General features: G+C 33.2%; 1 protein-coding gene across 5 annotated transcripts in view; it reads right to left on the bottom strand.

Annotated features, from left to right (window-relative positions):
- The window catches only part of Upf2 (UPF2 regulator of nonsense mediated mRNA decay), a 116,352-nt gene that overhangs the window by 85,774 nt on the left and 12,102 nt on the right, over positions 1-18,476 (bottom strand). For all 5 annotated transcript variants that reach the window (XM_078023223.1, XM_005320276.4, XM_040276806.2 and 2 more), the window contains exons 4-5: positions 10,886-11,046; positions 2,888-3,085 (exon numbers count right to left, since the gene is read on the bottom strand). In XM_078023223.1, the coding sequence (XP_077879349.1) occupies positions 2,888-3,085; positions 10,886-11,046 (359 nt within the window). The remainder of the gene's footprint in view (positions 1-2,887; positions 3,086-10,885; positions 11,047-18,476) is intronic.

Genomic DNA, 18,476 nt, shown 5'->3' on the forward strand with positions numbered 1-18,476 from the left:
AGCATACAGAATAAAAGTAAAGAGATGGACTGATGGATGGGCAACTACAACATGAGGATCTGTGCTAAAGATGAGGGGAAATCAAGCTGATTAAAAAAAGGTCTCAAATGCCAAATAAAGAAGTTCAAACTTTCTCCTTTACACAATACACCTTTGCAGGGTAATGACCAAGATATAATATTTAAATGTGATTTGATACAAAAACTGACTTGGGAGGGCTGGGGTTGTGGCTCAGCTGCAGAGCACTCGCCTAGCACATGCGAGCCCCTGGGTTCAATACTCAACACCACATAATAAAATAAAATAAAGGTATTGTCTCCAACTACAATTTAAAAATAAATTTTTTTTTAAAAAACTGACTTCGGGGCTGGGGATGTTGCTCAAGCAGTAGCATGCTCGCCTGGCATGCGTGCGGCCTGGGTTCGATCCTCAGCACCACATACAAACAAAGATGTTATGTCTGCCGAAAACTAAAAAATAAATATTAAAATTCTCTCTCTCTCTCTCTCTCCTCTCTCTTTAAAAAAAAAAAAAACTGGCTTGGCAGCAATACAAAATAAATTAGAAAAGACAGTAGATACAGAAAGATTAATTAGAAAAACATCCTTTTTGGACTGGGGCTGTGGCTCAGGAAGTAGAGCGCTTACCTACATGTAGGAGGCACTGGGTTCGATCCTCAGCACCACACAAAATAAAATAAAAACAGTATGCCACCTATAACTAAAAAATAAATATTTTTTAAAATAAGAAAAAGATCCTTTTAACTTAGAGGTCAGGAGTTAGAGGAAATCCAAACATGGGATATATCAAAGTAAAATAGCTAAAATCTTAGTGCAACAAGACTTGCAAAATGTTCATAAATGTTGAATTTGGATGATGGGTAAATTCAAATTCACTCTACTACCTTTTCTTTTGTGTTTAAATTTTTTTTCCTAAGTAAAAATTACAAAAAAAAAAAATCTGAATTCAAAGAATTTATGCTTAGGGGCCAGGGGTAGAGTGCTTGCCTAGTATGTATAAGGAACTGGGTTCAATCCCCCATACCACATATAAATAAATAAATAAATAGAATAGAATGGTAGTGTCACAATGGAATATTATTCAGCATTAAAAGAGAATAAAATCGGGGATGGGGATGTAGTTCAGTTGGTAAAGTGCTTGCCTTGCATGCACAAAGTCCTGGGTTCAATTCCCAGCACCACCAAAAAAAAAAAAAAAAAAAAAAAGAGAGAGAAAATAAAATCATGGTTTTTGCAGGTAAATGGATGGAGTTGGAGAATATAATGCTAAGTGAAGTTAGCAAATCCCCCCAAAAACAAATGCCAAATGTTTTCTCTGATATAAGGATGTTGATTCATAATGGGTTGGGGGGCATGGGAAAATTAGATGAATTCTAGATAGGGCAAATGGGTGAGAGAAAAGGGAGGGGGCATGGAGGTAGGAAAGACAGTGGAAAGAAATGGACATCAATATCCAAAGTACATGTATGAAGACACGAATGGTGTGAATATACTTTGTATACAATCAAAGATATGAAAAATTGTGCTCTGTATGTGTAATATGAATTGTAATGCATTCTGCTGTCAAATATAACAAATTAGAATAAAAAATAAATTTTTAAAAATAAATTAAGGTATTATGTCCATCTACAACTAAAAATATCTTTTAAAAAAGAACTTACGCTAAAACATATTTCTCAGCTTTCTCTATTATGTCCACTAATCACCTAATTTCTGCATTAAAAGCAGAAATGTCTTATTGATACCTGATGCCATAACATATTTAGGAGAATGAGAGCTCTAACTTAGTATGGATTATGCTGTTTCTTTTTTTAATTTTTTAATTTGTTCTAATATATGACAGTTGAATGCATTTTGACACATTCAACTGGAGCACAACTTCTCATGGTGCAGAATCACACCAGTAGTGTAATCATATGTATACATAGGGTAATAGTGTCTCATTCTACTGTCCTTCCCATCCCCACAGTTCTTTCCCTCTGCACAATCCAAAGTTCCTTCATTTTTCCCTACTCACCCCCCACTATGGATCAGCATCCACTTATCAGAGAAAACATTCGGCCTTTGGTTTTTTGGGATTGGCTTATTTCACTTAACATAATATTTTCCAGTTCTATCCATTTACCTGCAAATGTCATTGGATCATGCTATTTCTAAATGAAAATAGACTACTATTTTCTCTTTCATTCATCTTTTCAAATATATTTACTCCCCAATGTTTCTTGATGTCTTACAATCAAAAAGGCATTTACTGATTTTTGACTATATATTTGGAATCACACTAAGCTACTAAACATTCAGAAAAAAAGCTTAAAATGTGATCCTTGCTCTCAAGATATTTATTATTTATCCAAGGAAAATAAGTTGGCATACATAAGGAAGTAAAGTATAGCATGGTGGGGAGGAATAGTAGAATTCAGACAAATGATGCAGCACCATGAGACAAAGTTAATAATTTTAAATTAATGCTCTTTAGTGCTTACACTTTCCCCAACAATCTGAGTGGGAAAGTTGGAGTCTTACCAAGATCTCATAAGAAATCACTCTTAAGATATTAAAAACAAACACTTTCAAATTAATACATGCTAATTTAAATGTATTGACTCTGGGGAAAGTGTATTAATTATCATCTTTTAATGCTCTACTCCACATTATTCTGTCATTCATTTAATATAATGTTCATATTACAAAGTTGGAGATATAGCTCAGTTGGTAGCGTGCTTGCCTCACATGCACAATGCCCTGGGTTCAACCCCTAGCACCACCACCAAAAAAAAAAAAAACCTAATATAATGTTCATATTACAACTTTTATTTTTTTTAAAGCTGATTTTTTGCAGCACTTAGTTTTTGTCCTCTAGAATTTACCTTTGGAATCATCTTTGCTAGATTCTTTGTTCTGACAACTTTTTTCATTGTCTTTAAACAAGATGGCTGGAACAAAAGCTTTCAAATCAATGAGATTCTCATAAAAATTCCGAGCATCTTCATCTTCCCATATGCCACCTTCCAAGTCATATTCTCCAGGTTTACCAGGTGTAAATATATCAATTCCAGGCCCATGTTCTATAGTAAAATAAACCACAGATAATTAACATCATTGCAAAATAGCATGGTAAACATGACATTATATTCTTAATTTTCAATTTTATAGCTATTTAATCTTGATTGACAGGAGCTTCTGCAGTCAACAAGCACTTGGGATTGTATATGTGGCCATTTTTAACATCAAGTCACGAATTTTTTTTAGTAAGGTCCTAAATCAGAATGGAAAAGATAACAGCATAAGATAAAGATGCTTTTCTCTCAGATTTGTTTTAAACAATCAATAGGAGATTAAGTAGCCATCTGATATGTTGGGACTACTTTCATGAAACTTAAAACCAAAATAAGAAAATACATAAGCTTGGTCATTCCTAAAACATTCAGCTTAAGGGCCCACACCTTCTATAAAGCGTTTTTGAGTAATCACCAACATTCTGTACCATTCATGTCACACTTATATACTCTTTACAACTTCACAAATAGGCCATACACCCTTAAAATAATACTAATATAAAATGTTAATATTCATAAGATATATAGGATAATAAAACGTACGTGGTCTTCGTCCCTGGTTCCCTGCACAGAACTCCTTAAAACTTGGTGTATCCAAAGTAATATGAGTCTTCTGTTATTCATAAGAAGCCTCATGAATCTTACTGGTGATTATGCTAATGAGGTAACTGAGGGGAAGGCCCTAAACCTCAGGATGGGGCCAGTCAACAGATTAAGGGTTAGCATTTGTACTTGAATACCGGGTTAACACTTTCTCCTTACCCTCAGGGAAGGTGGGAAGTAAGGATTAAGCTCTATAAAATCTTTTGAACAAGGAGACTTTATGAACTTTCATGTTAGTGAATAAACACAAACTCATGCAGGGAGGGATGCCACCCTTACTCAATAGAGACAGAGGGTTCTGCTTCTGAACTTGCCCTACATACCTCCTCCTCATTTGGCTGTCATCTGCACCCTACACAACATCTTTAATAATAAAAAGGTAAATTTAAAATGTTCTCTCAAGTTCTGTAAGTCATTCTAGCAAATTATCAAAGCAGAGGAGGTATTCATTAGAACCTGGGATTTATAGTGCATCTGTCAAATTACAGGAGGTCAGACTTGCAAGTGGCATCTTAAATGGGGGGTAGTTTTCTAGAAGTAAGCCTGTCACTTGAGAGAGGTAATGCTAATTCTAGATAAATAGTGGTCAGAATTTAATTAAATTCTAGGATCAAACAGGTACGGTCAGTGTGGGGGGAAAAAACACACTTGGCAGAAATATTCAGTGTGAAAGTACAGAAAAATGTGGGGTTTTTTCCCAGAAAAAAACTTTATATGCAAATACAAAAATTCCAATGCAAAAATGGATAAAGCCTCCAAATTACAGGAGGTCAGACTTGCAAGTGACATCTTAAATGGGGGGTAGTTTTCTAGAAGTAAGCCTGTCACTTGTGAGAGGTAATGCTAATTCTAGATAAATAGTGGTCAGAATTTAATTAAATTCTAGGATTAAACAGGTACGGTCAGTGTGGGGGGAAAAAACACACTTGGCAGAAGTATTCAGTGTGAAAGTACAGAAAAATGTGGGGTTTTTTCCCAGAAAAAAACTTTATATGCAAATACAAAAATTCCAATGCAAAAATGGATAAAGCCTCCAAACAGCATATGAAAAGATCCTTCACTTCAGTACTAAGTATGATAAAACTAAATAAAACAATTCACTTTAACTCTGGATTATAAAAAATTTAAAAGACAGACTCCATCAAATGTTGACAAGACAGAGGAGAAGGAAGAACTCATCCTGCCAGGCATGTCACATGCCTCTAATTCCAGCTACTGGAAACATTGAGGCAGGAGAGTCAGAAGACCAAGGCTGGCCTAGAGTATTTAGGGACATGTTGTCTCAAAAAATAAAAGAGAACTGAGGATGGAGATCAGTGGTAGATCATCCCTTATTCAATCTTCAGAAGAAAGAAAGAGAGAGAGAGAGAGAGAGAGAGAGAGAGAGAGAGAGAGAGAGAGAGAGAGAGAGGAGGAAGGGAGGGAGGGAGCACTCACATCTTTAGTAAGATGAGTATGGACTGACAAGGGAATGATTATTCAGTGTCTTATCAATAATTAAAATAAGCATAATCTTGATCCTACAAGACCTTGTTACTTTTTAAATGTCTTAGAAATAACAACAAATATGAACCATGATTTATAAATGTCTATTGCAACACTGTTTCTAACAGCAAAAACAGAAAAAATCTAAATATTAATAAGATAAAGGCTAATAATCCACATATAAACACTACTGCTATGGTGCAAATATTTTAATATCCCCATGCTGAAACCTTAAACAGTATTAAAAGTTGGGCTTTGAGAGATGAGGTCTTTGGTCAAGAGAACTCAATCCTCATGAATAGGATGAATGCCCTTATAAAAGAGGCAGCAGGGAGCTTGTTCATCACTTTCACCAAGTAAAGACAGCAAGATGGTACTACTATAAAGCAGACAGCAAGCCTTTCAGATATTAAATGTGTTGAGTCCCCAATCTTGAAATTCCTGACCTGTGAGCAATAAATTTCTTTTGTTTATAAGTTACCCAGTCTATAGTGTTTTGTTATATAGCAGCTGGACAACTGTTACTTAGTGTTAGACAATTAAGTAATACCAATTAGGTGTTAAGAGGAACAAGTTATTTCTACATGAACTAACTCAGGAAGCTCTCTATTGAAAAAAAAAGGAAAACATGCAAAATAATATTGATCTAAATTAACAAAAAAACCTGTATTTATAGATGCCAGATTATATATATTTTGTGTTTAAAAAAAATAGTCTGGACACATTCCTATAAAGTTTACTAATATTGGTTACCTTGGAAAATAGAGTAGACCTGATAGAAAACTTTCACTTTTATTCTAAAATATGCATGAATATTTTGCATAACTAAAAAATAATTAGCACTAAATCATGAAAAAAAATTTAACTTCTCCAAAGCAAAAAAAAAAAAAAAAAAATCCACCCCCCCCCCAGAAAATTGTGGGGGAAAATATTTGTACTGCATATGAAAAAGAATAATATTCTTAATACACAAAGTGCTTTTATAATCAATAAAAGACAAACTTGGGAGAAACAGTGGGAGGGAGTGTAAAGAATGACAACAAAAATTCTTCAGAAAGAATATATTAATAAAAGAGCCAACAATCATAAAGATGCAGGTTAAACCTCGATTAGAATTTAAAATCAAGAACTGCAACATCGCAAGTATAAAGGGAAATAATCATTCTTATAAACACGGGCATGTAAATTTCTTTGGAAGAAAACATGGCATTGTATACTGAAACCTAAAATGCATATATTCTATTAACTCAAGAATTCTTCTTCTAAGAATTTATCCTGGAAATTTCAGTGTGCATAAAGGAAAGTTCAGAGATTTTGTTTCAGCACTCACTGACTAAAATACCTGAAACTAGAAAGAACTTAAATGTCAATCAATAGAGGGCAAGTAAATTATAACAAAATTATACAATAGGGTAGTATTATGCATCAATTAACAGAATTAGATAGCTTTATATATATTCATATGAAAATATATCTAAAATACATGATTTAACTAAAAAAAAAACAGCTACAGAATAGTATAAAAAAATCTACCATTGAACTACCCTCCAGGCCCAAAACAATGGACATTTCAAACACTGGACATTAGGCAGAACAGAAAACTAAATCCTGAGAGAGGGCAAACAATAACCTCCCGCCCCCCCCCCCAAAAAAAAAAAAAAAAAAAACCGATCTTACAATTGCCCTATCTTACTACCTAGATTTTTTAGGCCATGGCCAAGTAAGGTGGAGCGAGGCAGAGCCCAGCAATCTGTCTCCCTGAGATGAGAACAAAGCTGAAAATTCAGCAGGACTCTAGCCAAGGCAGCTACAGTTCCCAGAACAGAGTACTAAAAATGAAAAATCAGCCCAAAGGCAGGAAGGCCTCAAAGATGTGCAGTGGGATACTCCTTAAATGTTCATCTGAGTACTGATGTGTACCTCATGTGAGAATGGGAAAATAACTACTCAAAAGTATAAGTATTTACTTAGGAATTCACATGAGGCCACAAACAGCCTGTAAGCCCATTAGGCAGACTGCAAAAATCTTCTAATTGTTGAGAAATCAGATAGTCAAGAAGGGTATTGCTTTGGTATTAGGGAAAATTAGTCCTAGACTCATTCTCTTTTCCTTTCGAATAAGAAACTGTTTATAAGTAACTCAACTGTGTCCAGAAGAAAGCTCAAGGATATTTATAAGAATTCAAAAATATCCAGCACTTCCAATAAATTATGACCAGGGATGAAAGAAGTAGAAAAATTACCATACAGGGGCTGGGGCTCAGCTGTAGCACACTTGCCTGGCATGTGTGAGGCACTGGGTTTAATTCTCAGCACCACATATAAATGAAAATAAAGGTCTATCAACAACTAAAAAAAAAAATATTTAAAAAAGAAAAAGAAAAATCACCATACAAAAGAGATTAGTCAATTACTGTCAATTAAAACCAATTCAGGGGGCTGGGGATGTGGCTCAAGTGGTAGCGAGCTCGCCTGGCATGTGTGCGGCCCGGGTTCAATCCTTAGCACCACATACAAACAAAGATGTTGTGTCCGCCAAAAACTAAAAAATAAATGTTAAAAAAAATTCTCTCTCTCTCTCTAAAAAAGTAAAAACATAAAACCAATTCAGAAATGAACACCAACAGTAAAATTAGTAAACAAAGACATTAAAAATTATTGTATCTGTATTTCATATAATTAGAAGACAGAATGAACACAGTAGGGACAAGAAAAATATATGTGGCTTCTAGAGTTTGTCAAAGAACATAAGATACTATGAAAGATTAGTGAACTTGAAGACATCGCAATAGTAAACTATCCAATAAACAGAGACAAAAAACTACTGAATAGATGGTGGGTAGAGTGCTTGCCTAGCACCTGTGAGGCCCTGGGTTTGTTCCTCAACACCACATAAAAATAAATGTATTGTGTTCAACTACAACTAAAAATATATATATATTTTTTAAAAAACTATTGAATAGGTTGGGGATGTGGCTCAAGCGGTAGCACGCTTGCCTGGCATGCCTGCGGCCCAGGTTCAATCCTCAGCACCACATACAAACAAAAATGTTGTGTCTGCTGAAAACTAAAAAATAAATTAAACACTATTGAATAAAAACACTAAGGAATAGCACACCACTGAGCTATGGGGGCCACTTCCCACGATCTAATATAGTTGTAATAGAGTACCCATAGGAAAAGAGACAAAGGGAAAAACAGAATACATTTGAAGAAATGAAGTTCAAGACTTTCCATATTGGACAGATGAAACTACACATGCTCAGATCTGAGAAGTTTAATGAGACCCAAGCACAAGAAACAAAGAAAACTACCCAATGGGCTGGGGTTGTGGCTCAGTGGTAGAGCACTTGCCTTGTATGTGTGAGGCACTGGGTTCAATCCTCAGCACCTCATAAAAAAAAAAAAAAAAAATCAATAAACAAAATAAAGTTATAAAAAAAAAAAAGAAAAAGAAAACTACCCAAGCTACTCATACTTAAGTTTTTTAAAATCAATGATAGTTAAAAACATGTTAAAGTAACCAGACAGAACGTCGAGTTATATAAATAAGAACAAAGATAAAAATGATAGCAGCTTTCTCACTGGAAACAATGCAAGCCAGAAGACAAGCAACACAAGCAACATCTTTAATTTATATTGCAAGAAAGAAAAAACTTACCCTAAAATTCTATACCATATGAAAATACCTTCTAAAAATGCCAGAATTTTACCAAGATCTATTATCTCTGGAAAAGGCCTAAAAATACCTTTTAAATTCATTTAAAATTTAAAATTAGCCTAAATTTCAGTATAATTTCTTTGGGGAAAAACAGTAAAGAAACCAACTAAACAAATACTAAAGGATGCTAATTATTACAAAAAGATTTCGGTTCTAAAATATCATTAAAAATATACTGAGAAAAGTATAAGAAATCAGTCAGACTCAACAAAAACACAAATTCTACAATGAAACTTCTTTAAAAAATTAAAAAGTTTGGGTTAGGGATGTAGCACAGTGGTAGACAGCTTGCCTAGTATGCTTAAGGGTGTAGGTTATATCCCCAGCAATGCTGAGATGAATGAGAGTGGGGCCCCAGTTTGAGACTCACTCTTTTTCTTGTTTGTTTTCAGTGATACTGGGGATTGATCCCAGGGTCTTGCACAGAATAGGCTAGTAAATCTACCACAAAGCTATATCTCTAGTTCTTTTTCAATTTTATTTTGAGACAGACTTGCTAAGTTGCTGAGGCCTCAAATTTGCATCATCCTACTTCAACCTCTTGAATGAGACCAGTACATTTTTGAAATAAAAAATTACTAGAAATTATGCACATGATTATATGTAAATTTAATAAAATAAATGCAGAATATACAATAGCTATTCTTTTTGCAGATGTGAACACAAAATGCATCTCTTATTACAAAATCATGCTTTACAAATATTTCACTCAAGATTTTTAAGTATATGGGATTGCTGGATTATCATTACTATTATTTTGTGGTATTAGGGACTGAACTGAGGATCTCACACATGTTAAGCAAGTGCCTACCACTGAGCTACATCTCAAGCACTGAATTTCTTTTTTTTTTCTCTTTTTTTAATAACTTTATTTTGTGCATGTTGTGCTGAGGATCAAACCCAGTGCCTTACATGTGCTAGGCAAGCACTCTACCACAACTCCAGCCTGAATTACTTTCTTTCTTTTTTTTTTTTTTTGAGAATTTTTTAATATTTATTCTTTAGTTTTTCGGTGGACACAACATCGTTATTTGTATGTGGTGCTGAGGATCGAACCCAGCGCTGCGCGCATGCCAGACAAGCACACTACCGCTTGAGCCACATCCCCAGGCCCCTGAATTACTTTCTTAGTAGTTGTTTTTTTATTCCAATAGTTTGAGGAATGGACTAGAAACTCAGCCTTACAATTGGTTCTTTCTCCTTTCTTTGCCTCTGTAAATAAGCATCTTATCCATAAAATCCAAATGTGTGCTGTGGCCTCACTACTTGCTAATTAGTGTAAACCAGCTAGCTACCTGCCTTTCAGACCTGCCAATGGCACTTGTGGTGGAGGATCCCTTTCCACACTCTAATGCAGGAAGCTCATCCGCATCTAGATCCGGGGACAGGATGTTTTAAAGATTAATGATTTGTTAATACTTATCTACCTAATGTAGCCATAATTATTTTATCAAATATTTGTTTTAATGAGGTAAAAGTATTAAGAACCCTATCAGCTGAAAAAGAATAAGGAAGTTTAAAAACACCTTTGAAATAACACGAAAAATAACTCCTTTTACTAATAATTCATCTCATAAAACAACAAAGTAAACTTCAGTTCTATTAACACTTTAAGATATCATTCAAAACAAATAAATCAAAAATAAGGATAAAGAAACATTAGAATCCCAATATCCAGTTCACCTTCTCATTACCTTATCAAGTAAATCTTTCTGTAATCCCAAGTACAGTGTAAGACAGGTCCCTGTTTGGAAATAATCTGAGGATATCTATTAAAAAGAAGCTGAAGGAACTTGCTATAATGACTTAATAATTATTCTCTAGGTATAAAGTCTTTACTATTTGAGGATGCAGTTCAAATAATTTTTCAAGGTTATTTATTAGACCTTGATACCATTTCTTCATTTAAAATATTTTGAAGCCATTTTAAACTTAAATTTTCAATAATATACATTTGACAAGGCTAAAGGTAAATGTTAGTGCTTATAAGGACACCTTACCTTCTGGTGTTGGTTTGTCCTGAGGAAGATCTGGCATATTTTCATCCAAAAGATCTGCTAATGATTGAGAATTTGCCAGCAGTTTCTGATAAGACATAGCAAATTCTTCATACTGTTTATGTCTATCTTCACTGAGCTCCCCTTTAGAATGTAGAATACGCCTATAAGCAAATGATGAAATAATCTGATAAACTCATCAAAGCACACATGTGTTGTTACATGGGAAATGTACCATAAAAATTCGATCTTCTTGAAACACAAATTTAGTACAACCTTCCTTGATAACTTAAATTTTTATTACATTTTCTAGATATATCTGAAAATTAAATATATATAATCAAATGACCTAAACAATTAAAATTCCCTCAAAAAATATGATGCATTCAAAATGCCTTTAATATTTAACCATATACAACTAAATAATGAAAGATTAGTTTGTTACAGTAATACTCTCCTGTGATACAATTAATCAAAAAATATTTAATGCAATTAACAAATTAGTTTTCCAAAGCAACAAGTTATAGAATCAGTTATCCTTAAACCTCCACAATGATTTTATCATAAGTGTCATGTTTAACAATGTACTATAAATTAAATTATTTAATATTGTTATGCCATACTCATACAGTTAATCAAAAGTCAGATTACAAAAGCAACAGTTTTGAATAGGTTCAAAAACAGAATCAGTTAAACTTCTATAATGGTATGAATCAAGACTGCATCTTGAGAAGCCCACATCACCCATAGATCCAATTCTTAATTTACACTACAAATACTGGTTATTTATCCATTTTACAAATATTAATTGAGCAACCCACTTACCCAAGTCCAGGCTATCTTGAGGAGACTAGAAGATACAATTATTCTTTCACTTTATAACACTATACCAATAGGTCACCTATGATTACAAATGCAAAACTACTGGAAAATACCAAAATTTAAAAAGTCAAAATTCCCACCATATCAGGATAAATAGTTGAAACAAAAATAGTTGAAACAAAAGGTCCAATTTTTTCTGTATTAAATATTTATGTGGTGGTATAACATCTGAAATTTATAAACCATAATGCAATACAACACAGGTTTTAAAGTCAATTATAAATTAAGTCATTTTCGAAAGTAAAACTTAGAAGTTTTCTCATTACTTGTCATTTCAGTTTTCTTATAAACACAGAAGAAAACGAGTTTTTAGTTTTATTTTTTAAGATACATCATCTTAATAGTAGAAGAAAATAAAGTAATTATGCCTAGACTTATTCTTCTCTCTTATTTGGAACAATTTCCAAACTTTCCTTTGTTAATCTATTCTCACAAAAACTTTTGTTGAAATTCTGAAACAATCCAAATAACATTTTCTATGTTAGGAAAATCAGTTCCTATTTACAAGCATGTCATTAATTTCAATAATTTTCCCTTTTTCAAATCTGGCCTCTCAGGGTCTAAAATTAGAATTTTTAAAGCTAATTTTCTTATAATATATTAGACAATATCATCCTACCAACATTAGAAAAATGTAAAAATAGTCTAATGATGATAATTCAGTGTTTCTCTAAAAACTCTAAAAAATATTATTAGAAAACAATTTTATCCACTCTTCAAACATTTATTCCAAACTGATATTATAGGCAAAAGCAAAGCTTCATCTAATAAGTTTATGAATGAATTTTAAAACCTAAAAACCCATGAAAGAAACTTTGTTTTGTGATCCTCCTCCCTTAGCCTCCTGAGCTGCTGGGATTACAGGCATAGGCCACCACACCCAACATGGGGGAACTTTTAATCAGAAATTGTAAAACAAGTGATTTGGGAAGCTTTTTGTTCTTTTAAGCCATTAAATAAATGATTTTCAAAAGTAAACTACTTTAAAATGTTTGCAATGAATTATTAGAAATACGTTAACTGATAAAAATTGAAGAGTTCTTTTTGAAGCAAATTATGTTGGAAGGGATAATTATTCTAAGAGATTTCATAACCTCTAATGACAATTAAAAATACTACATTATTTCAGTACTCGGAAAGAAACTGGAAAATATCTCAGAATACCATAAACTGAAAAATAATTTCTCTAATAAGTTCTGACATTCTGTTCATCTAAAGTATACACAGTTGGTTAAAATAAACAATACTAAGGATTTCTGATACATAAACAGTATCAAAGTGATGAATATCGAGAACAGAAAATGAACAGTACTACTAGAGAACCAACTTCTCATTCAACTACTTGCCTGGAACTCTGAACTGGTCAGTTAAAAGTGATTTAATTCAATAATGGTTCTCTGCGTCTATGCTACAGTTCCTTTCCAGTCTACTGAAATCGAACTACAACTAAAAGGTTTCAAAAAGATAGACCTTGTTCTCCTCCAACTCTCAATTCCATCATCAAATTCTTTATCAGCACTAATCTACCTAACCACCTAAAGAGAAGGTTATTATTCACTAAGAACAATTCTCAATGAAAAAGTTTAGATTTGATTGGTTTGTCTTCTAACCTATCTTAAACGGAGTACTTGGTAAGCAGGACAGGATACAACAAATTTTATTCATGTTTTCCTTGAACAATTTCATAAATATCTGACTAAATCCACAGCATGTAATAAGACTAAATATAAGACTTAACGTAGAGAAACAACATATAACACATACTTAAACATTCAAAAACACTAGAATCACTTAGAAATTCTAATGAAATTAAAATGAAACATTTCTAACTTATGTACTGTATATGTCAATTTTTTGAAACTCTATAAAAACTGAAGAGAAAATAAATGTTTTTAGAAAATCTCTGTGACAAGGCGCAAGGCCCAGGGATGAATCCCCACACTGCCAAAAAGAAAAAGAAAGCACCTCTATGAACTAAACTTCACAACACATTTGAACAAAGAGTTCCTCTTCTTTATATTAATGTTACTTAAAAAAAAAAAAAGAAAAAAAGAAAGAAAAAAAACTTAACAAAAAAATTTTTTTTTTTTTTTTTTTGCAGTGCTGGGGATTAAACCTGTGGCCTCCAAGGCATGCTAGGCAAATGCTCTACCACTGAGCTACAACCACCATCTCTCACCAAAATTTCCATGGGAATATAACACTGAAAATACAAGCAAGCTAAAAACAATTCATCATGAATCCTTTTAATTACTATCTTTTTGAAATATCTATTACATAAAGTTGAAATAAAACAATTCTTTTGAAAATGTCATAAATCAGAGGTCAGTAAACCTTGTCTATAAACAGTAAACATTTTAGGCCAGAGAGTAAATGTTTTAGGTTTTACAGACCACGGGGTTTTGTGGAAACTACTCAATTCTGTTATGATAGCACAAAAGCAGTCACAAACAGTATATAAACAAATGAGTATGACTACATTATAATACAACTTTATTTATGGACAATGAAATTTGAATTTCATATAATTTTCATGTTTCAAAAAGTATCATTCTACTTTTGATGTTTTTCAACCATTTAAAAAGGTACAAAAACTAATCATGGGACTAAGCTGGCCTATCAGCCATAATATGCCAACCCCTGTTATGACAGGAGTTAATCAATTTAGTGTCACTGTAAAATGTTTATGATCTACTTCATTCCTTCTCAAATTATTCTACAATAGGGAGGTACTGGTCCACTTTTACAGATGTGAAAAGCAAGTAATAAAAAAACCATTTTAGGTCTTACTCATTATAATAAAAATATTTTAAAAAATAAATCACCTTTACCCAACTTTATATGAGCCATCACTGTCTGAGAGCATATGGTGTATCAGTCTTAGGTTTGTGAAGCACTTTTTGTTTTTTAAGATTTTTTTTAAAAAAGATGGACACAATCTTTATTTATTCTATTTATTTTTTTATGTGGTGCTGAAGATCAAACCCAGTACCTCATAAGTGCAAGGCAAGTGTTCTACCGCTGAGCTCTAACCCCAGCCCCTGTGAAGCACTTTCTATATTACTCATTTAATATTGTAACACTGACAGAAAATATCAAATAAATAGTCCATTCTTGAATTAAGCATTTGATCTCATAAACCAGAAAACTATTAATGCTTTGTATTAAGAGACATTTTTTCATCTTTAGTTACTTTGTTAGTTTTAAATTTTGTATCGATTATTTTGTTGTTTTGTATTTTCTCGAAAAATTAGTTTTTAAAAAAGCTATTAAGAGGGATGGGGCTGTAGCTCAGCAGCAGACCGCTTGCCTAGCATTCATGGGCACTGGGTTCAATCCTTAGCACCACATGAAAATAAACAAATAAAATAAAGGCATCCTGTCCATCTATAATTAAAAAAAAATAATAATAATTTTTAAAAAAGCTATTAAGACTTAATAATGTTTAGGGCTGGGGATATAGTTCAGTTAGTAGAGTGCTTGCTTTGCATGCAGAAGACCCTGGGTTCAATCCCCAGCACCACACACACACAAAAGAAAAAGATTTAATAAGTTTAATGTTCAAATTCTCAAAATGATAAAAAGATGAGAAATTCTCAATCAAGAGTTTTTAAAAAGATTAAGCAGGCAACATATTCATAACAACTAATATTTACTCAACACTTAACATGTGCCAGATACTGTTTTAAGTGCTTTTTAAACCTAAGAATTCATTACATAATTCACATCTATCTCAGAGGTAGAATTAGCCCCATTTTACAAATGGGAAAATTGAAGCACAGAGACATTAGGTAACTTGCCCAAGATTACAGAATGAATGAGTAAAGGTCTAATTCTGGCTCCAGAATCCATGCTCTTAAATACTGGACTAGGCTGACCCTCAAGTTAAAATTATCTTCTATACACTGAAATTATGTCTCTCAAATGAATATATCAAAGCAACCCTACCCGGTACAAGGTGCTTTATGGTCTCTTTCAGGTTTGTCATTTACATATAACTTGGTAAGTATAGAGTGGCTAACACTAGAGACATTTTAAAAAGAAAAAAAAGTACTAAATGCAGATAATAATGGGCATTATATAATTGTGATAAGTACAGCACTGAAGCAAAGAACCTGATCATTGTAACATTGGGCAACTCCTTAAATCCCTAAATCTATTACCTTCAAAATAAAGGTGTTTCTTTTAGGAGTAATGTGAGATCAATTAAGATCATACAGGTCATACTATATTAAAGTAAAATGGTGTTTTCTGAAGCGGGGAAAAAAAACCCTGCCAAAGCACACTGTAGGGAAGGTAAGACTTTCAATGCCAAGTATTATTTTGATCTTCCATTAGCCAAATTAATAAAGAAAAAAAAATCTCAGCAAGAATACAGAACATCTTTTTTAACTTTGCCCTTGTGCGGTCATATAAAATAACATGGCCAAAACCTTGAAAAAATTATCATGAAGGAGACTAAAGAAAAACCACTGGGTTTTACTTTTTATGTCCTCCAGTATTCTGTCAAACTGTCATAAAAATTTGCTCTAGAATTATCAAATTTTCTTCTGGCCTCATTTTCGAATTAATTTAATATGGATGTATTATCTTTTGAAAAGATGAATATATAGTAAAGCCTAATTGTACCCATTTGAGTGTTTATTAAGCAACTACTATATTAAAGTCATTTAATCAAAATTAGTAGAATATCAAACAGGAGATAACAATTTTAGAGCTTTTAAATATTTAGAACTTCCTTAAGTCTAAACTACAGTGAGGTCATACTTAACAACGCTTAAACACTACCACAGATCAAACAACCTACTACAAGGATAGGTACAATTCACTTGAAAGAAAAGTTAAGAGCACTGAACAAAAGGCAAAACTTCTAAAAAGCTATTAACTCCAAATATTAACTGGCAAATATTACTAGATGAAAATTTAAAATTTATGAATATTAATTATAACTCCCCAAATCACTTAACCAAATGTGTATAAAGCATTTAGATTCAAATTTATTAGAATTAACCTAACCCAGGACTAGGGTTGTAGCTCAGGGGTAGAGCACTTGCCTTGCAACCGTGAGGCCCTGGGTTCAATCCTCAGCGCCACATTAAATAAATATAAATAAAGATATTATGTCCATCTACAACTAAAAAGAGTGGAAGGGTTGTATTTAAAAAAAAGAAAGAAAGAAAAAAGAATTTACCCAAGGTCAACCATATTGTTTGCTTAAAACTGTAAATTTTCTTAGGTACTAAGAAACTACCTGCTACGTAAGTACTTATGAAAACTACCTGCTACCATTAACTATGAAACAGGTCCAAATATAAGTTAGAAGGCTCAATATGACTCATTTAATCACTTCTTTTGCTCATTCACTCTGATGTCTTTAAGAAAGGACCAGAAATTTTACTTGTCTGTTTAAAAAATGGTTTAAGCTGGATACGGTGGCCCATGCCTGTAATCCCAGTGGCTCAAAAGGCTAAGGCAGGAGGATCATAAGTTGAAAGCCAGTCTTAGCAACTTAGAAAGGCCCTAAGCAACTCAGTACAACCCCCGTCTATAAATAAAATATAAAAAAAGCTCTGGGGGTGTGGTTCAGTGGTTAAGTACCCCTGGGTTCAATTCCCAGTACAAAAAAAAAAAAAAAAAAAGGTTGAATAAATTTTTAAGTACAAACTTACTGCATCATGACTTCACAACTTTTAATAAACACTGCTATCTCCCAAGTTACATTAAAATGATTGAGAGTACTTATGAGTCCTAGACTGAAAATAATTCCGTGTTTGATTGCTTTTAAAGATAATGAATAAAGGCTTAAAAAATTTAACTACATGAGTTTAAGTATGAGCTAGCTTGGTACTTGGTTTTCTAGCATTATCAGACCCAAAAGAAACTCTACTGGGAGAAACTACTGACAGTGACTTATTCCCATGAAAACACCTACTAGATAATAATTGGGAAGAAGAAACTATTTTTTTCCCTAGTAGGGGGAAAGGAACCCAGGAACCCTCTATCACCGAGTTACATGCCCAGCTCTTTTTATTTTATTTTTTTCAGACAGGGTATCACTAAGTTGTCCATGCTGGCCTTGAACTTGCACTCCTCCTGTCTTTTAGCCTCCCCAGTAGCTAAGGTTTTCAGAGGTGTGCTACCACACCCGGCTGGAAAGGACAATCTTTTAGAAACTGATTATTTTATCAGTATACTTTAATGTACCCTTAAAAGGGAAAAAAACTAACATTGGCTCAAGCAGGGATTAGGCATTAATCCACTCCTCAGCACTAATTTGTTCAGTCAGGTATCTGTATCTACCCTACAGATGACGCTTGGAGTGAAGCTATCCTATGGCATGAGTGATTTATGAAGCCATATGCCAACTGTTTTCAATGATTAAGATTCTCACATCCCCCAAATTATTATGTCTGAAAGTGAATAAAGTCTCCAATGGCAAATGGCTTCCACAAGGATAATGTCAATCTACACTAGGTAAGTAACCTTCTCTGATAAGTATAAATTAATAGTTCTGTATCCAAATGAATAAAAATTTCTAAAGGGGCTGGGGAATTGGCTCAAGCGGTAGCGCGCTTGCCTGCCATGCGAGCGGCCCGGGTTCGATCCTCAGCACCACATACAAACAAAGAAGTGTGCCTGCCGAAAACTAAAATGAATAAATATTAAAAAAATTTCTCTAAAAAAAAATTTCTAAAGAAAGCCACAAAGTTGT

Source organism: Ictidomys tridecemlineatus, chromosome 10 (genome assembly GCF_052094955.1).
Source record: "Ictidomys tridecemlineatus isolate mIctTri1 chromosome 10, mIctTri1.hap1, whole genome shotgun sequence".
NCBI classification, from domain to species: Eukaryota; Metazoa; Chordata; class Mammalia; order Rodentia; family Sciuridae; genus Ictidomys; species Ictidomys tridecemlineatus.